Genomic DNA, 15,786 nt, shown 5'->3' with positions numbered 1-15,786 from the left:
GTAATGATGTGTATAGTATGAAAATGTATGTTTAACCATCAAAAGAGTAAACGTTGCTTTGATGAAACAGTCCATACAGTAATGAGTAATGTATACTGCCCGGAATACACTACAAGTCTGCCATTTCTACAGGACCTGGTCTGACTCTTCCACTATACAGTATGTATCCACTCACCTAATTTTGGTACTTACAAATTTGTGTCCTCACATAAAAAAAACAAATGTTGTTTATGAAGGCAACATCTTTTGAAAGAAGCTGCAAGTAGCAAGTTAAGAAATCACAAAGGGCCACCAAAAAAGAAACGTGCATTCAAACTTATATAAATATCAGCAACACAATGTACTTAAAGTGTCAAATGTAGGCTAATAAAAATATATATACCTTTCATGCAGTACCCTTTGGAGTGTTACATCACTGTAAAGTTTAGACTGGGTTGTTGTTACGTATTCAATAAAGAAAAGATGCATTTTATGGTGGAACTCATTAAGGTACAGTTTATAATCAGTTAGGCCCATATAATCAGCTGAATAATCAATTAGGTCATGTTTATATGAGTGATCACAGGTTTTGCTGTCGGTAAAGTAATGTTTACTTGTGATACAAAGTAGGAGTATGAAAAATAACTGCATGAGATTATTCAATGATGTAAAGCTACTGAGGTGTGTGTGTGACCCAAGATTTACCTGGCTGACGTCATACTTACGTGCTTCCGTGCGTCGTGTTGAGTAAAGATCCTGCAGGCTGTTCCTTCAGTTCCAGAAGGACCATCCCTTTTTATATTGTTTACATCGTGGATAAATGTCCAGCGTCCAATTTCCATCGATAAAACCAAAAAACAACTTTGCATCGTGACCAAAACGTCAGCGCCACAGCGGTCAAAAATCCCTCTGCTCTTCCGGGGTGAAACACCTGACAACAACGATGGCCCTCCCCACACTTCTGGATATCACTGCAACGACACCAAACGTACACAGTGATTACCAAATTAAAACTGTGGTTACTATCAATACATTTGCGAGCACAAAATGAAAGTACTCAAGTACGCTACCTACAAACTGCGTTAAAGTTCATGACTTGAGCGAATATTTAACTACTCTCAACCACTGCGACAGAATTTGATGACAACTCCAGACCAAGTGATAATATAAGCTAGATATTACTAATGTAAACAATTATGAAATCTAAATGTTAACTCTTTTTTTTCTTCTTCTTTTTTCAAAACGTTGTAGGCAACTGACCCAAGGGAAAGTAAACCCTCTGCTGATCTAAAGGGTAAAAATAAAATAAGGTTCTAATTAAAACTGCAAGCAGTGACGGGTCGGGGCCGCCGGCTCCCCGACGTGCAGCACGCCGAGGTCAGCATATTCCCGCTTGCAGTTTTTAAAAAAAAAATTTTTTCTCGATCTCATTCCTTATTCTTCTTTAAAGAAAATTGGCCTCTTTTTTTTTCTTTGCGCCTTCAAAATCTTCAAAAACTCATGAAAGTTGGTGCCTGTCGCATTGTGCAAAGTTTCGTGAGGTTTGGAGCATCGTTTGACCTTAAACATCAACTTCCTGCGTCACGGCGAAACATCAAACTTAGCCTCATCGCCCTGGCTATACTATATACTATAAATACTTTTGAGTCACTTTTTGGACGACATACTGTGTTTGTTTGTTTTAAATCACTTTTTGGAGCATTACCCTTTTTCTGAACTAACATGCATGCCTCAAGTGGGGATCGAACCCAGTTACTTCTCACCGTGAAGAAACTGCTCTAACCACTGCACCACTGTGTCATACTATAGCATATCATCCAAATTATGAAAAGAAAAAAAAAAAAAAAGAAGGTCATACTGTTGCATCACAAAAGTGACCCAAATGTCATTTCTGGGTCACTTTTTGGACGACATGCTATAGTATGACTTTTGGACGACATGCGTGACTTTTGGGTCACTTTTTGAACGACAATAAGGGCTTTCACACCATCGGTGCTCGGGCCCTAATTACAAAGCAGCCGTAGAGAATTGTTAGATGTGCCATCTCAACCTTTTAAAACTATTTTTGCTCTATCAGCAGAGGGCAGTGAAACTTGCTGCTGAGGCAAGTGACACCAGACGGTCCACGGAAGGAAAAAAATAAATAAATAATAACTTTCAGGAGTTGGCTTATTTCCCACAGATCAGCCAGAAACATTAGTCTCATATTAAACCTATAACAAAAGTATCTTTATACATACACCGTATATATATATATATATATATATATATATAAAAGAGTATATGCCATATTTCCATCCGCAGTTGGAGCTGACACGTAATCAACTTTTCAAGCAGTCATATTCTAGACACAATATTCCGCAAAGCACCGTGGGGGCAGTGAAATAATAGTTAGGCTAAATGTTGAAACCATGCACCGAAACAGCAATGAATTTCGCACCAAGCGTGCTTTTAGTGGGCTTTTTTTAAATTATTATTATGATTATTATTATTATTTTTTGCTTTGAGAGACGGAATGAAGAAAGTCCACACGAAGGATCTGCAGGAAACGGACCCGGTGCGTCCGCAGCGCGCTTGCAGCGCGCCGAGGAACCACGAGGTGGCCGAGGAACGACGCAGGTCTCCGGGCTCGCTCGGCATTGTTAGCGAACAGCAAACCTTTTCCTCCGTTAACGTCGCTGAGATCGACGTCGGGAAAAGTCGAGGAGTTCAAAAACAAGCGGTTCGTGAATTTCTACTTTCACGTGGGATCCGCGGAACGAACGCCACAAACTCGGCGTCGCAGTTGACAGCAGGGTTTATATTATGGCTTTTGGCTACTAGTACTGGGTAGCTAACTGTAGCCCCCCCTCCCAAAAAAAAACAAAAAAACTAAGCGTGACTTGTTACGTCCCGCTGCAGGAAGGAAGGAAACCGATGAAGTAGGATCGCCGCTCATGCAAAGCTAGCACCGGTTTTTTTTGTTTTTGGACTCCCCGAGTTCACACCGTGACGCATTTGGAAAAAAAAAAAAAAAAAAGGTGACTATCCGCGCTACCCCGTGTGACATTTGACGCTATTCGGTGAATGAGATGTGCTTGTTAGTTGGCGCAGCCGGCTGTTAGCAGCCAAGTCTCTTGGCTGAGTTGTACGAGCGCCGGTTTCCCCCACACCCCCCAAAAAAAAACAACTCAAGAAGTTGTGCGAGTTAGATTTGGGATTATTATCCGACCGGTGTTCAAACTTTTTCCCGGTCGGACTCTTTGGACACGGCTCTAGCGCCCGGCGGGGGCGGCAGGAGAAACTCATGGCATCGGATGTGTTGGAGAGTGAAGCGGTGCTGCGGGGTGTAAGTGATATGAATTTGAACAACAGCAGCCCGGATTGCGTCACACCCAGGAAGACTGGCGAGGGAAGCGGACAGGCTTCTTGTCCCTCGTCCTCCGGGGTGTCGGGAGAAGGCGGCGGCGAAGCGAACCGATTGCTAAACAGCGCCGCTTCCGCGGTGGAAAATGGCGAAGAGGCATTTCAAGACAGTCTAACCAAAACGGGAGATGCGCCACAGGAAAGGAAAGCTCCAGACGACGATGCGCAGAAACAGCCGGGAGAAAGAAGCTCTACCCCGGCGAGCTTCTCCCTGTCGCGCTCGCAGTCTGGATTCACCGGAAGGTGTGTATTTGTTCGGGTTTGCTGCTCGGCCTGCACGTTGGCACCTCGTACACATTTAAGTAAAGCTCAGTACCTGATGACTGCCTGCTTCGGGCGTCCTCGTGTTTTATCAGTGTGCTGGGTTTGTGAGTTACCTGACAAAGGCCATTCTTGGGCCAATAAGCAGTGCTAAATGTTCCTTCACTGCGTAGACCCAAATCACATAAACTACGTGGTAAATGGGACACCGCGCTCGCTTTATAACGTATAACCTGGCAAGACGTGTTTCTTAATTGAACGCTGAACCTATAAGCAAGGCATCACCAGTAGGCGAGGACCGTATCCTTTTCAATTCTTCCGGCAGTCTCCTGTTTGTGGCCTGGCCTGGGCAGGAAGTAAAGTAAAAGTGCACAGTTAGACTGAGGCTGGCAGGACATTTGTTTCCTGAATATCATGGAGGAATACCGATGTAAGCTCATGTTATTGTGTCCTACCGCAGACAAAACAACAGAATCATAGTGCGTTATAATGCAAACCGGCGTCCCAGATTAGGACGTCAACATTTACCACATTGCCAACTGACTCTTCTTCGGCACGATGCCATCGCAAACTGCAAACAATGACCTTCAGAAATGTCACGAATTATCGCGCCACGTTTTGCACTTCCTGATGATGCACGGGTATACCTGTCATTTTCTCCACAACGTATGTAAACAGCAGAGCAACATCACATATATCGCATCGGATATTTGACCATTCATTACATGTTTGTGCACAACACCGTAGTTGCAAGATGGGCAGAAACCATTATTTGAAATATTCCTTTATGGAAATAGCCACTGTGAAAGGAGGAGGTGGTACCATGAATTGTTGTACTTTTTTTTTTTTTTTTTAATCCTCACATGGAAAGAGATAGACCACTTGCTATCCATCAGAGGCACATTTGTGTATCATAAACTGTCATAAACGGGACCACGCCAGGAGAACTCGAAACTCTGGTCGCAGATATACAACCAGACTGCGCTGTACTGCTGCAAAAAGGAACCAGATTGTAATTCAGCAGGATTACGGATCCCAACGCTTTTCACGATTACAATGTGAAGACAGCAAAGACGAGGTGTCGATGAAGAAGAGAATCATACCGCAGAATTGTTAAGAAAATATGACAGCCATTAATATTGATGGAAGCATTAGGAAGAAAACTCAATTACTCATTCAACATTTTGGTCAAGTCATTCGGCTAACGTCTTTACACATATTAAACTTTGTGTTGACATTTCTTTACGCATATTAGGGTAGAATATGAAGGAAGCCTTGGATGAGAAGTGTCGCCATCGTCAAACCGTTGATCTGTATCTTGATTCAGGTCTCCATCGAGCGTAGTGCCGTTGTCGTTTTCAAACTGTCATTCATCGTTTCACTTTGACTTCTGCGGTAATTTCTACGCAGCCACATCGACTGCAGTGGGTCACTTTCAGGAAACCAAATTCCTGGAGTAGTTGGAAGCGTAACGTGGAGATTAGCGACATTCGCGAGCAGACGGCTAAACTGGATCGCTATGAAATGTTGAGTTCCAAACGCCCTGGGTTTTTCGGCGTCTGGGAGCCCATACGCGGTCGTGTATATGATTAGTGCATCAAAGGGAGCTCTGTGCAGCAAAGATACAGATGCCATGATCAGCATTAGTGTGCGGTCTTATGGTTTGTAAACTAAGCCCTTCACGCGAGCCTGTAAGCTTTTCAAGAAGCCCAGTGATCTGCTTATGTGGCCGGTTGCAAGCTGAAACTCTTGAGGAGATTCTTGAACACTTGTATCGTAAAGGTGCAACACGCGCACCATCTGTCCCAATAGCTGCATAACAAAGGCATCGCGTTTTTTCTTTCCTTTTCATGTCAACATATTTGATTCGTTGTAAAAGAAAAACGTTAAGGACATGTCACTTTTTTTTTTTTTTTAGGATTGCTGTGATAGTTAAAAATCAGATATTTAGAGAAAGCTTACATGACTTTGATGAAAGTACGGTCACTGAACTGATCAGCCAATTCATCTGAACAATTTGGCACTACGTGGCACGTATTCCCTGATCTGTCTTGTATCTGTAAATAAAAGAATCCAAATCTAGTTTCGAATCCGTTTACAATAATTAGTTCGCGTCATCTTATATTTTAAGTGTGAAATATAAAACGTTGTTTTAGCAACTCGTAAAGGCTCAGTGAAACTGTCAGTAGTAGCCGCTGTCGGTCTACCAGAGGGAAGGTGTAGTGTACTTCCAACATCTGCAGATCACATACCGTATCAATGATACAATTCAGAAAGCTAAGAATACGATTTCATTAACCCTTCTCTATTCAACCCATCCTTTCAAATGAAATCAGCTTTTTTTTATCAGTGAAATCTAGTTTTCAAGACATACACATTCCCACCCTTGTTTTCAGAGTGTATGGTGAAGGCTTTAGTTGCTCATGTGTTAACCTTAGAACAAAACATCCCTTTGACTCTTAGCAGATCAATCGATCTTAAATACCCCCCCCCCATGATCCATTGAGGATTGCACGAGTCATTGCTGAAGAATAACCAATTATATGTTTGGATTTCACAGATTATCTTTGCTCGCTCTGCTCCTGATCTTAATACATTTGCAGTACAAGAGGCCCTTTTTTTTTTTTTTTTAGCAATTAGACACCATTAACCTGACAAAATTGCACAACCTTTTTGTGTTTTCTTTTCCAGCCTAGAGCGCAGAGAGTCAGTCGCAACAACAGAAGCCCGCCTAAGAATGGAAGGAGTTGAACTAAAGGAGGAGTGGCAGGATGAGGACTTTCCACGGTATTTTGTCAATCACGTGTGGTTCATGCTTCATAGCTTTGTATCGTGTGTTTGCGTGTTTTTTTTTGTTTTTTTTTGAAGTTGCACAAACCAGTGATCTACTGAAGCCAAGATTAACTTTTGTTTGAATATCAGGCCCCTCCCAGAAGAAGAGGAGCTTGAAGATGAGCTTTTTGCTGGAACGTCTGAAGCGGGAGACGCTGGTAATGAAAACATAATAGCACACAGTGCGTTGGAAATTTCAAAGAGCAAGTTCACATTTTTAAGGTTAATCTTAAAAACTCACATGCCCTTGTGTAAGTTAAGAGAGTTATTGGTTGCTAGAATCCCTCCCGTTCGTTCTTGCTCAAGATGAAATTGTTACCTCGGTCTTCAGCAGTCGGAGTTGGGCAAATTCAAAGGGTATTTTGAAGGTAGGCTTAGTTCAAAATCCTCTAAGCCAATGTTTTCTTTGCCAAGCTGCAAAGGAATAATGCTAACAAGACGAGGGAATTCCATACTAAAAGACCCGTTGAAAGTGACACTGTTAGATTAGACTAAACTTCAGAATGTATTTGTGCACAAACAAGCCCTCTGGATTCTGTCCACAGATTCTTAAAACAGACGTCTATTCACTGCATGCAATTGCTCTATTGTCAGTGACTTGTTAATATCTGCATCTATCCTTAAATTGTTCTTACACACAGTCTTAATGATTTGGCATCTACCCCAGGTTATACGTTGAACCACTGCAAGAAGGTGAAGAAAAAACTTGCAGCTCCCGACATCAGTCTTACACTTGACCGCAGTGAAGGTTCCCTTCTCTCCGACGAGCTGGATGAAAGTACAGAGCTGGACCTCGATGACATCGACACGCCCTCTGACAACAGCAATGAGTTTGAATGGGAAGGTAAGGGAATCCTGCCACGGGAAGACAACGACAACATTTTAACTTTAGTACTTAGACGGTAACTTTCCACCTTGTTTGTTTCAGTTTGTCCTGTTAAAGCGGAAGATGTAAACATGAATGTTTAGATGATGATGTGGAGGAGAAACTTTCAAATGGGACCCAGCTGGCGTCCATGTTGGTCATCTATGACAATATTTGTCCTTGGGTTTAATGGCCGGCTTGGACGACAGACGCAGGCTGGTCTTTTATTTCCTGGTGGTTGCCTTCACTGCCATTTTCTTTCCTTGATTGTGCAGGTTTGTCTCCACGGGTGACTGCTTGAAGTGTGGTTAAAATGTGCTTTATTGTTTTTGTTTTTCCACAATGCTGCCTTCCTCTTTTTCACTTGGAAGAATTGTTTCCATTCTCTGCCTGGAAACAGGCTGCAGGCCAGCAACAGGTTTCTCTCTTCCTTGTGGTAAGGTCTCTCGGACAGCCTTGATATTTTTCAATCAGCCCCTGTTGTCCAGATCATGTCTTCAGTTGTTCAAACAATTCATTAATTTCTTCATATCCTTTATTTTCATCATCATTTTTTTGCTTATGTAATTTTTTTGCTTTTCTTTCAAATTTTCGAATTTTTGAGAAAACGATAGCAGCTTGTAAGTTAAGAAAAAGTTAAAATTGGCGTTATACTGCTGCAGCTATGAATGTGTAATATTTAAAAAAAAAAAAAAATCAAACCACAAGAATCTGAACAATAAGTGAATATCAGAATCAGAGAACTTCATTGATCCCTGCAGGGAAATTACTTTTTATAAATTGTTTTACATACAGTTTGGAAAAGTGGAAATACATTAGTCCATTATTTTGTCTTCAATTGGAGACACTTTACATTTGGCATTTTGACACCTCAATCCTATTTTATGTCATTTTAAATTGTTAATTTGTGAGATAATTTCATAAATTCTGATCAATATATTAACTATTTAGTATAGATCTATATATGGGGATCATATATTGTCCTGAAAAAGAAACGCATAATAGTAACAGGTTTTATTTATGTTAGTGGTATGCAAAGTATTATATATATATATATACTTTGGAAATGGGCTGCTCCCTGAAAAATTCTCACACGTGTGTTGGTGTGATCTGGTAGCACTATTTAATTATTTTCGAATCTGCCTGTTGCATGCTTGATATTCATGATCATTTCAACACTTTGCTTGATGTCTGCGTCATACTGTATGCGGAACTTGACGTTCTGCACATCATGCTGATTTACATCCTGCACAGGATGCAAGGAGATCCTGAGGTAATTCGGCAGCAGTTTGTTGCTGTGAATGGGAGTTGTGTATTTTATTTTGTTTTTCCAAATTTTTTTGTTGTACTGTGACGTCACAGGCAAATGCAGTATGGTACAACAGCCGGGTTTTTTTTTTTTTTTTTTTCATAGAAAGGTGTTGATTTTCTTCCTAGAAAAAAAAAAGTAAATGGGAGATGTGATTGTTGGTGTTGATTTGGAGAAAAAGCATGCCATCAAGATATAGATTGAAGAAAAAAACAAAATGTCCAATGCATATGATTGAAAATGTCAAACATGAATAATTGAGCGCTCTGAAAATGTTACTTCATCTAAATAGATCTGATCACATCCGAGGGTTAAAATATTTAAGATGTCTGTTTAAAGTGCCTCTTCTCCTTCAGATGATCTTCCTAAGCCGAAAACCACAGAGCTACTAGAGAAAGGTGTGGAGTCGGTCCAGGAGTATTCGGCCCTGGAGGAGAGGGAGGAGGGTCGACGCTGGAGAGTGTTTCGCATCGGAGACCAGGAACACAGAGTGGACATGAAGGCCATCGAACCTTACAAGAGAGTTATCAGCCATGGAGGTCAGCGGCATAACTTTGTGACGTGGGCGCACACACATAGCGGCAGCAGTTTTAAGAGTCTTTGTTCTCTCTGTCTTGGAGGACGAACAGCGCGTGTTACATATTTATACATATTCCAAATAAGAAGTAAAATAACGACATTGAAACGTTGATTTTTGATGTTTTCGTCTTTCACTGCAGGTTACTATGGAGACGGTTTGAATGCCATTATCGTGTTTGCTGTGTGTTTTATGCCTGAGAGCAATCAGCCAAATTACAGATACATCATGGACAATTTATTCAAGTGAGTGTTTATTTGAATTCCTTTGGGCCGTTGAGGACTCGTTTTAGAGCCATCTCTAATGTGATGTCCCTGTTGCAGGTACGTCATTGGCACGCTGGAGCTTTTGGTCGCTGAGAACTATATGATTGTGTATTTAAACGGGGCAACCTCTCGGAAAAGGATGCCGACTGTCGGCTGGCTCAGAAAGTGTTATCAGCAGATTGATAGGAGGTCAGTGATCACAGATTGCAAGGTAGTTTTTACAGCCGTTGAAGCCTTTGCTTCATCCGCTCTGGGCGAACCCACTCCTAAATCTGCTTAATCTCAAATCAAACAGCATCATCATGTTGGTGCTGCGATTCAATGTTGACACATGTCCTCTCTCTTTTTGATCAGGCTACGAAAGAACTTAAAGTCTTTGATAATTGTACACCCCTCTTGGTTTATTCGCACCCTGCTGGCCCTCACAAAACCTTTCATAAGGTAACTGCCATGTTTAAAGTCATTAGAATAATGAAATAAAGAGATTTTTGGGGGAAATCTTCCGATTCTGACATCTGCTTCTTTTTCACAGCTCCAAATTTAGTCAGAAAATCAAGTACGTCTACAGCTTGATAGACCTCGCTGAGCTGGTTCCAATGGAGTATGTGTCCATACCAGATTGTATCAAACAGTAAGTATGCTGACACATCAGCACTTTTCATACTTTTTTTAAAACGTATATTAGGATGCCTGCAAGGTAATAAAAAAGAAAGGCCATAACAGAATTTTGGTTGAGGCCCTCTGCTCAGACTTATACTTCAGTGAAGTGGTACTGCTTAATTTGAACACTTAAGCAGGCGTTCACATTTTGTCTACATACCAGCGTGGTTCCCAGGTTGAGGGCTCTCTTTCCATGAGATGGATCTAGTGATGGCAACTCACTTGAATTAGTAAATAAACAAACCGTGACAACATAAGTATATGCCTCCTTTGACTCGATCGTGTTAATAGATTTCATCATCATCACCAAATATGGGGCTGAATATGTTTACATAATCTGTGAAAATAGTCCTTTTTTTTTTTCATGTGGCTGGCTATTTGACATAAACTGCCGTAACTGATCATCTTTGGTGCACATTACAGTACCAATTTGGGTTGATCCTGAAACATTTGATTGCCTTTTGATTATCAGTGGTGCTAAAGCATCCTGCTTGTCCTGTGGAAAATGTAGGCAAGATGCTACATTCTTGATTTTTACTATAAACAGAACTGTGCAGCTCATTCTGGGAAGTTTTCTTTTTCTGTCTTCTTCCTTTACATGGCTCAACGTGTGGCGGATCTCGTATCATCGCAGCATTTAAATCGGCAGCAAAAATAGTTACTCAGTAAAAAGTCAAATGTTGTGCTCTTTTGGAAGTGTGGATGCTGTTGGCTGTGTATGTTCCTCTTCTTAACCCCCTTTCCCTACCCCTTCTCAAGGTTTGACGACGAAAAAAATGGGAAAACCCATAAAAGGTATATGCACTTTCACCTAGGGTCGGTCTCCGCATCTTCTGCATTTGCTAAAACTAACAATGAAATGATCAGTTGGCTGTCAGAAATACACCAAGACACCTAATTCTCTTCAGAGTTTTTGTAGTTGGATGATATCCTGTTACCTCCTGGCCATAATCAACATGTTTTCCTCCCCAATGTTCTACATCCCGCTCTTAACAGATTTAGGATTTACATCCCTAATAAACAGACTGTAGCTGTTTGCTTTCCAAAAGTAGGTGGCTTGGTGATTGTTTAACCAACTAAATTCCTTTTCTGAGCCAATGCTGTGAAGTTCATCACGAAGCCAGTCCATATTAAATCCGTTCTTTATTACCTTGAAGTAATGTTTGCTATCTGTACATTGTTTAAAGCACCATGTATTTCTTATACCTTCTGACTTTAATTGCGAGGATACTCTTTTTCTCACTATTACACTAGCTGTCACCAGGACTTATTAAGTTGTGTCAAAAACAACTTAGAATAGTTTTGAGATTTGGATTGCATCATTTCTTTTTGATGTGAAAGTTAGAGGCATCAAGTTGCGCTTACTTGCATGTTTCTTGTTAAAAAAAAAAAAAAAAAAAAAAACAGGTTTAGGATTTGATGCGGTAGACATTTGGTAAGTTTGTTCATGTTTGTACGACTGAACGGTGTGAAACTACAAGGAAGTAGCGCGTCTTAGTCACCGTGGCGTGTGCGGTTGCACTGTAGCCATGTCCTCACATGGTCCTCCTTGGTAACTGGCTCTCACTGAACACCCGGCTTGTCCACTCTCACAGCTCTTTGCATGACTCACTGCATACCCACTCCCTGCGGTCTGGTAATTACCAGAGATCTTTGTCAGGCTTACTCACTGCACACAGAAATATTCTGCTCATTACAGATAAGTATTGAGTGTTCAGCTGCTGAGGTGATTAATTTGCAGACGTGTTGAGGGATTTCAGAACATTTAGAAAAGTACAACAATCATGCCGTTTTAGAGAACTCAAAGGGTTCGAAACAAAATTCAGTATAATGTGTTTTCTTTTTGCAGGGTATTAAACTATCTCACAGTTAGCTGTACTTCTGTTTTTCTGTGCATGAGTGCGTTTAATGACACGCTGGCTAGGCAAATGTACTAAAGCCTCACGCGTCGATATCTTTCTTACAGTGTTATTCGACACTTATTACTGCAAACCGAACGGTGTGCTGCAGGTAATGAAAGCAGACTGAAGATAACAGACTTTAGTCTTCTGCAATAAATATAATAGACAGACAGATCGATCGACCGACAGACTGAGATGGATAAACAAACAGATAGATAGGTCATTTATTTTATCCCGCAAGGGCAAATTTTGTCATTACGGCAGCACGTACAGGGCAAAGCAATACATTACAGAATATAAAATAAAGGTAGTAAAAAAAATATTACATTTTTATCTTAAGAACTTGCTGTAAAGTATATATTTACTGTAAGAATGGATTATGTTTTTGTCAAGTTGTATCGTAATGCTACCAAAAACTGTTATCTACAGAAATATTCTTGTCACGTGAAGAACTTCCTTTGTGACGGTATTGATCACAATTTCATGAGGTGACCTTGCAAAAATGTGTGTTTGTGAGCTGTGTAGTAACCGGACACTTTAATCGGTGATCCCAGCCCTGACAGAGGACACCCTAGTCACACAGATGTCTGATCACCATTACGTCTGTCTGCAGAATTGACCAGGATATGCACGGCAAAGCAGAGGTGGCGGCGGTTGCTGTTCCGGAGTGACCCTGCTGGCACTGAAAGATGTGGAGGAGAGCGATGAAGAATGTTTAGAGCTGCAGCCACTCGTATATGTTTGTGTTATTGGCCGACGTGACTGGAGACTTCTCTGCATCAAGAAAGTGCCTTTTTGAAAATATGCTGCCTGTTATATTGTGGAACTCTTTGCTGTATTTCGGTGTCAAGCAGCTCAATCTTCATCATTTTGTGTTTTTAATCCTTTTTATTTACTCCTGTATACCATGTCAAACTTAGCTTATTGGTGTTTCCTCTACTGTTGTATCTACACTTTATTTAAGGCACTCTGTTACAGGTGGTTGATGCATGTTCTGCTTTATTACATTTAAATATATATATTTATATTCAAAAGGTGTCAATGGAGAGAAATTAATATATTTTTATGGTTGATCTGATTTTAGACTGAATTTTAGGTCTTTGACCCATCGAGTGGCATTTCATAGAACAAGTTCTGACGGCACCTTTTTCACTGTTCACTGCTGATGTTCTCGATTAAAATCCTGCCTGGGGAAAATAAAATTTTATTTTTTGCCCCTTCACCTGAATGTTCCCTGTGACTTGTGGAGGGTGAACATTTGAGGGACCAACAATCTGAATCAAAAGATGCAGCTCTTATCATTATTTGCCTCCAGTAAGGCCATGGATCCATACCATTGATTTGTTCTTTATATTCCATTTAGTGGCAGTTGTTCAGTGACGGCAATACAGGTAAACATATGGCAGCACTAAAACTAAAGCGTGACCAAGTATGTTTCGCAAAATGTTTATAATTATTACCACATTACTACAAGGTAATGAATATATTAGGCACACCTAGCTAGAAGTAATGCACTCTAGTACAGCAGCCCTGCAAATACGTTTAACCTTTAAAGAAGGTTTTAATTTTTATAGCGGTGTTGATTTAACTGCATTTTGGACAAAACAATAGAGAAACACCTGTTTAAGGCAATTCACAGGTCACAGGCTACATATTCCAAAATGAAGACATCAACATCTAAGTTTCAACAAATATTTAACATTATAAACTTCATTGTAGTAGGATTTATTTCAGAACTGTATCAGACTGCATTAGTTTCAGCTGGGTGTAAATCGATAAACTCCCAGCTGAGTGTTTTTGTTGTTTTGTAGAACCTTCCACTTAGACTCCACTAGATGGCACCACGAATACAGATTTTATTCAAATCATAAAGGCGTGCAATACTATGAATTGTATAACAATATATAACATCTTGACAACCATAGTAAAAATGCTAAAAGCACAAAAAATACTTGAAGTCTAACAATATCCTGAAAATATCAACAGCCACAAGATTTCTTCAGAAATGCCATTACAAGACAATATTTAAAACATTTTGATACATTTCCCTTGAAAATCCTTAATATTTTGACAATAAAGTGATATGGTGCCCATGATATTTAACTCTTCTAAATTTGAAGTATTAATTGACAAATGACACTTTGAATTTGATTTTTTAATCGTTACAAGCTTTACTGTTGCTGTGGTAAAAGTGGGTCATGGCCTAAAGCTTTGAAACGCAGAACTGACTCGATACACCTGATGGCAATATCATCGACCTCGGGGTCAAACTTGTTGGCAAAGAGGTGGTGTTGTGTCAGGAGCCACTGGAGGTCCCCGGCTCCGTACACACAAACTCCTCTTCTGTAAGCACCAGTGCACGGGTAGTACGGAGCCCCGCTTTTCACATCTCCGGCTAATTCGCTCCACTTCACCACACGGGCAAGGGCCTGCATGTCTGACACATCATACTTGATGTTAGCAGGCACTGATCCAGGAACAGAGGGCATCCTCTGCAGAGTGGCCCACAAGTGCTCGTCAGGGCTGTACGTGTCCTTCTCCCACTCCAGAAACTTCTGAACCTCTCTGTCCTGCATCACATGTTTCACAAAGGCTCTTGTGACCACGAAGTAGGCGTTTCCTGAGAACAACGGATTGCTGATGGGCGGGGGACTTTTCCTCTCATTTGTCAGTATCACAGTGTCCGTGACATTGTGATGATACTGCCAGCGGACCTTCTTATAGTTAATGGTGGCTTCAGACTCCAAGCTGTTCCTCCCGTTGAGGGCCTTCAGTGCCTTTACCGTCTCTCTGTTGGTTTTGATGGGGAAGTCTGTCCCACACGTATTCAGTAGGTACTTCCAGTGTACGTCCGAGTTCAGCAGATCTTCCATGCAATTCAGATCTGCCTGTACTCGGGACCATGAGGCATACACCACTCTTTCTAATTTACTGGCTACAAACACGTTGGGAAAGCATGAAACAATTGCTTCCACTGCTCTCTGAAATTCTGTGGAGGATTTCTGGTCCACGTGTACACAGTAGATGTTCTGAGGAGCGTAAACAGCTCGCAGAAGTCGCTCAAACATTTCAATCTTCTCATGGATCACCATGGAGTACGCAATGGGGAAATTACCCTCCTCTTCACTGAGAGGCACTGTAATGAATCGTCTCTTTTCAAAGTAAGCCGGGCAGTCCTTTGTGGCATTAAGGTAGAAGTCCACAGAAAAAATGTTTAGCCTTTTCCTGGATGTCAGAAGCGCTTCTACTTCCCTTTTCTTGTCTCCTATGTCTCCACTGATGATAGCCGAGCAGCCAGGCAGGTCAGTAGAGAACTGCTGTGGTATTTTGAGATGAGGCAACGACTGCCTGTTAGAGCCGGTGTCCCAGAGAACAACAAAAAGGAACATGCCCACAAGGATGAGAGAGAGAGTCCGCAGCAACTTCTGGTGCTTCATGAACCTTCTAATAGCCATTTCCTCAATGTGAATACAGCACAGGTAACCTTGTCTTCACTGCAGGTTACAGCTTGAGCAAATGGGGAGAGGCAGAGCTACTTCACTTAATAATGGAAGGCATACGAAGTCAAGAAGTGTGTTAAACTAAGGTGTGGGAGGAATTTCTTATGAAACCACTTCTAGTGTTTCTTATAGGATCTGACTATTTGTAAAGCGTGATGGATCTGTCAACATCAGTGCTGTTTGATACTTTAGTATGCAGGAAAACCACCGCTCCATTTTACTGCACAAGTT

The 15,786-nt window shown here is 41.1% G+C and overlaps 2 protein-coding genes across 3 annotated transcripts; one reads left to right on the top strand and one right to left on the bottom strand.

Annotated features, from left to right (window-relative positions):
* The first annotated feature begins 3,142 nt into the window (after nt 1–3,142).
* On the top strand, nt 3,143–13,277 carry bnip2 (BCL2 interacting protein 2). Of its 2 annotated transcripts, XM_069708660.1 has the most exons (11): nt 3,143–3,627; nt 6,337–6,432; nt 6,568–6,635; nt 7,145–7,321; nt 9,008–9,190; nt 9,371–9,473; nt 9,552–9,683; nt 9,849–9,935; nt 10,027–10,125; nt 10,914–10,949; nt 12,669–13,277. In XM_069708660.1, exons 1-11 carry the CDS (start codon nt 3,266–3,268, stop codon nt 12,724–12,726), a joined length of 1,401 nt encoding a protein of 466 aa, XP_069564761.1. In that variant the 5' UTR covers nt 3,143–3,265; the 3' UTR covers nt 12,727–13,277. The 2 variants fall into 2 exon arrangements, with proteins under 2 accessions (XP_069564761.1, XP_069564762.1); XM_069708661.1 differs by lacking the exon at nt 10,914–10,949.
* A 625-nt stretch (nt 13,278–13,902) lies between these two features.
* On the bottom strand, nt 13,903–15,770 carry gcnt3 (glucosaminyl (N-acetyl) transferase 3, mucin type). Its single transcript, XM_069708662.1, has one exon. The coding sequence runs from the start codon at nt 15,508–15,510 to the stop codon at nt 14,227–14,229; it is 1,284 nt and encodes a 427-aa protein (XP_069564763.1). The 5' UTR covers nt 15,511–15,770; the 3' UTR covers nt 13,903–14,226.
* Between the last annotated feature and the right edge of the window lie 16 nt (nt 15,771–15,786).

This window comes from Brachyistius frenatus, unplaced genomic scaffold, assembly GCF_029030835.1.
Source record: "Brachyistius frenatus isolate BFR_SWC_R1_liver_20210118 unplaced genomic scaffold, ASM2903083v1 Contig_77, whole genome shotgun sequence".
Taxonomy (NCBI): domain Eukaryota; kingdom Metazoa; phylum Chordata; class Actinopteri; family Embiotocidae; genus Brachyistius; species Brachyistius frenatus.
This window is presented reverse-complemented; position numbering and strand designations above follow the sequence as displayed.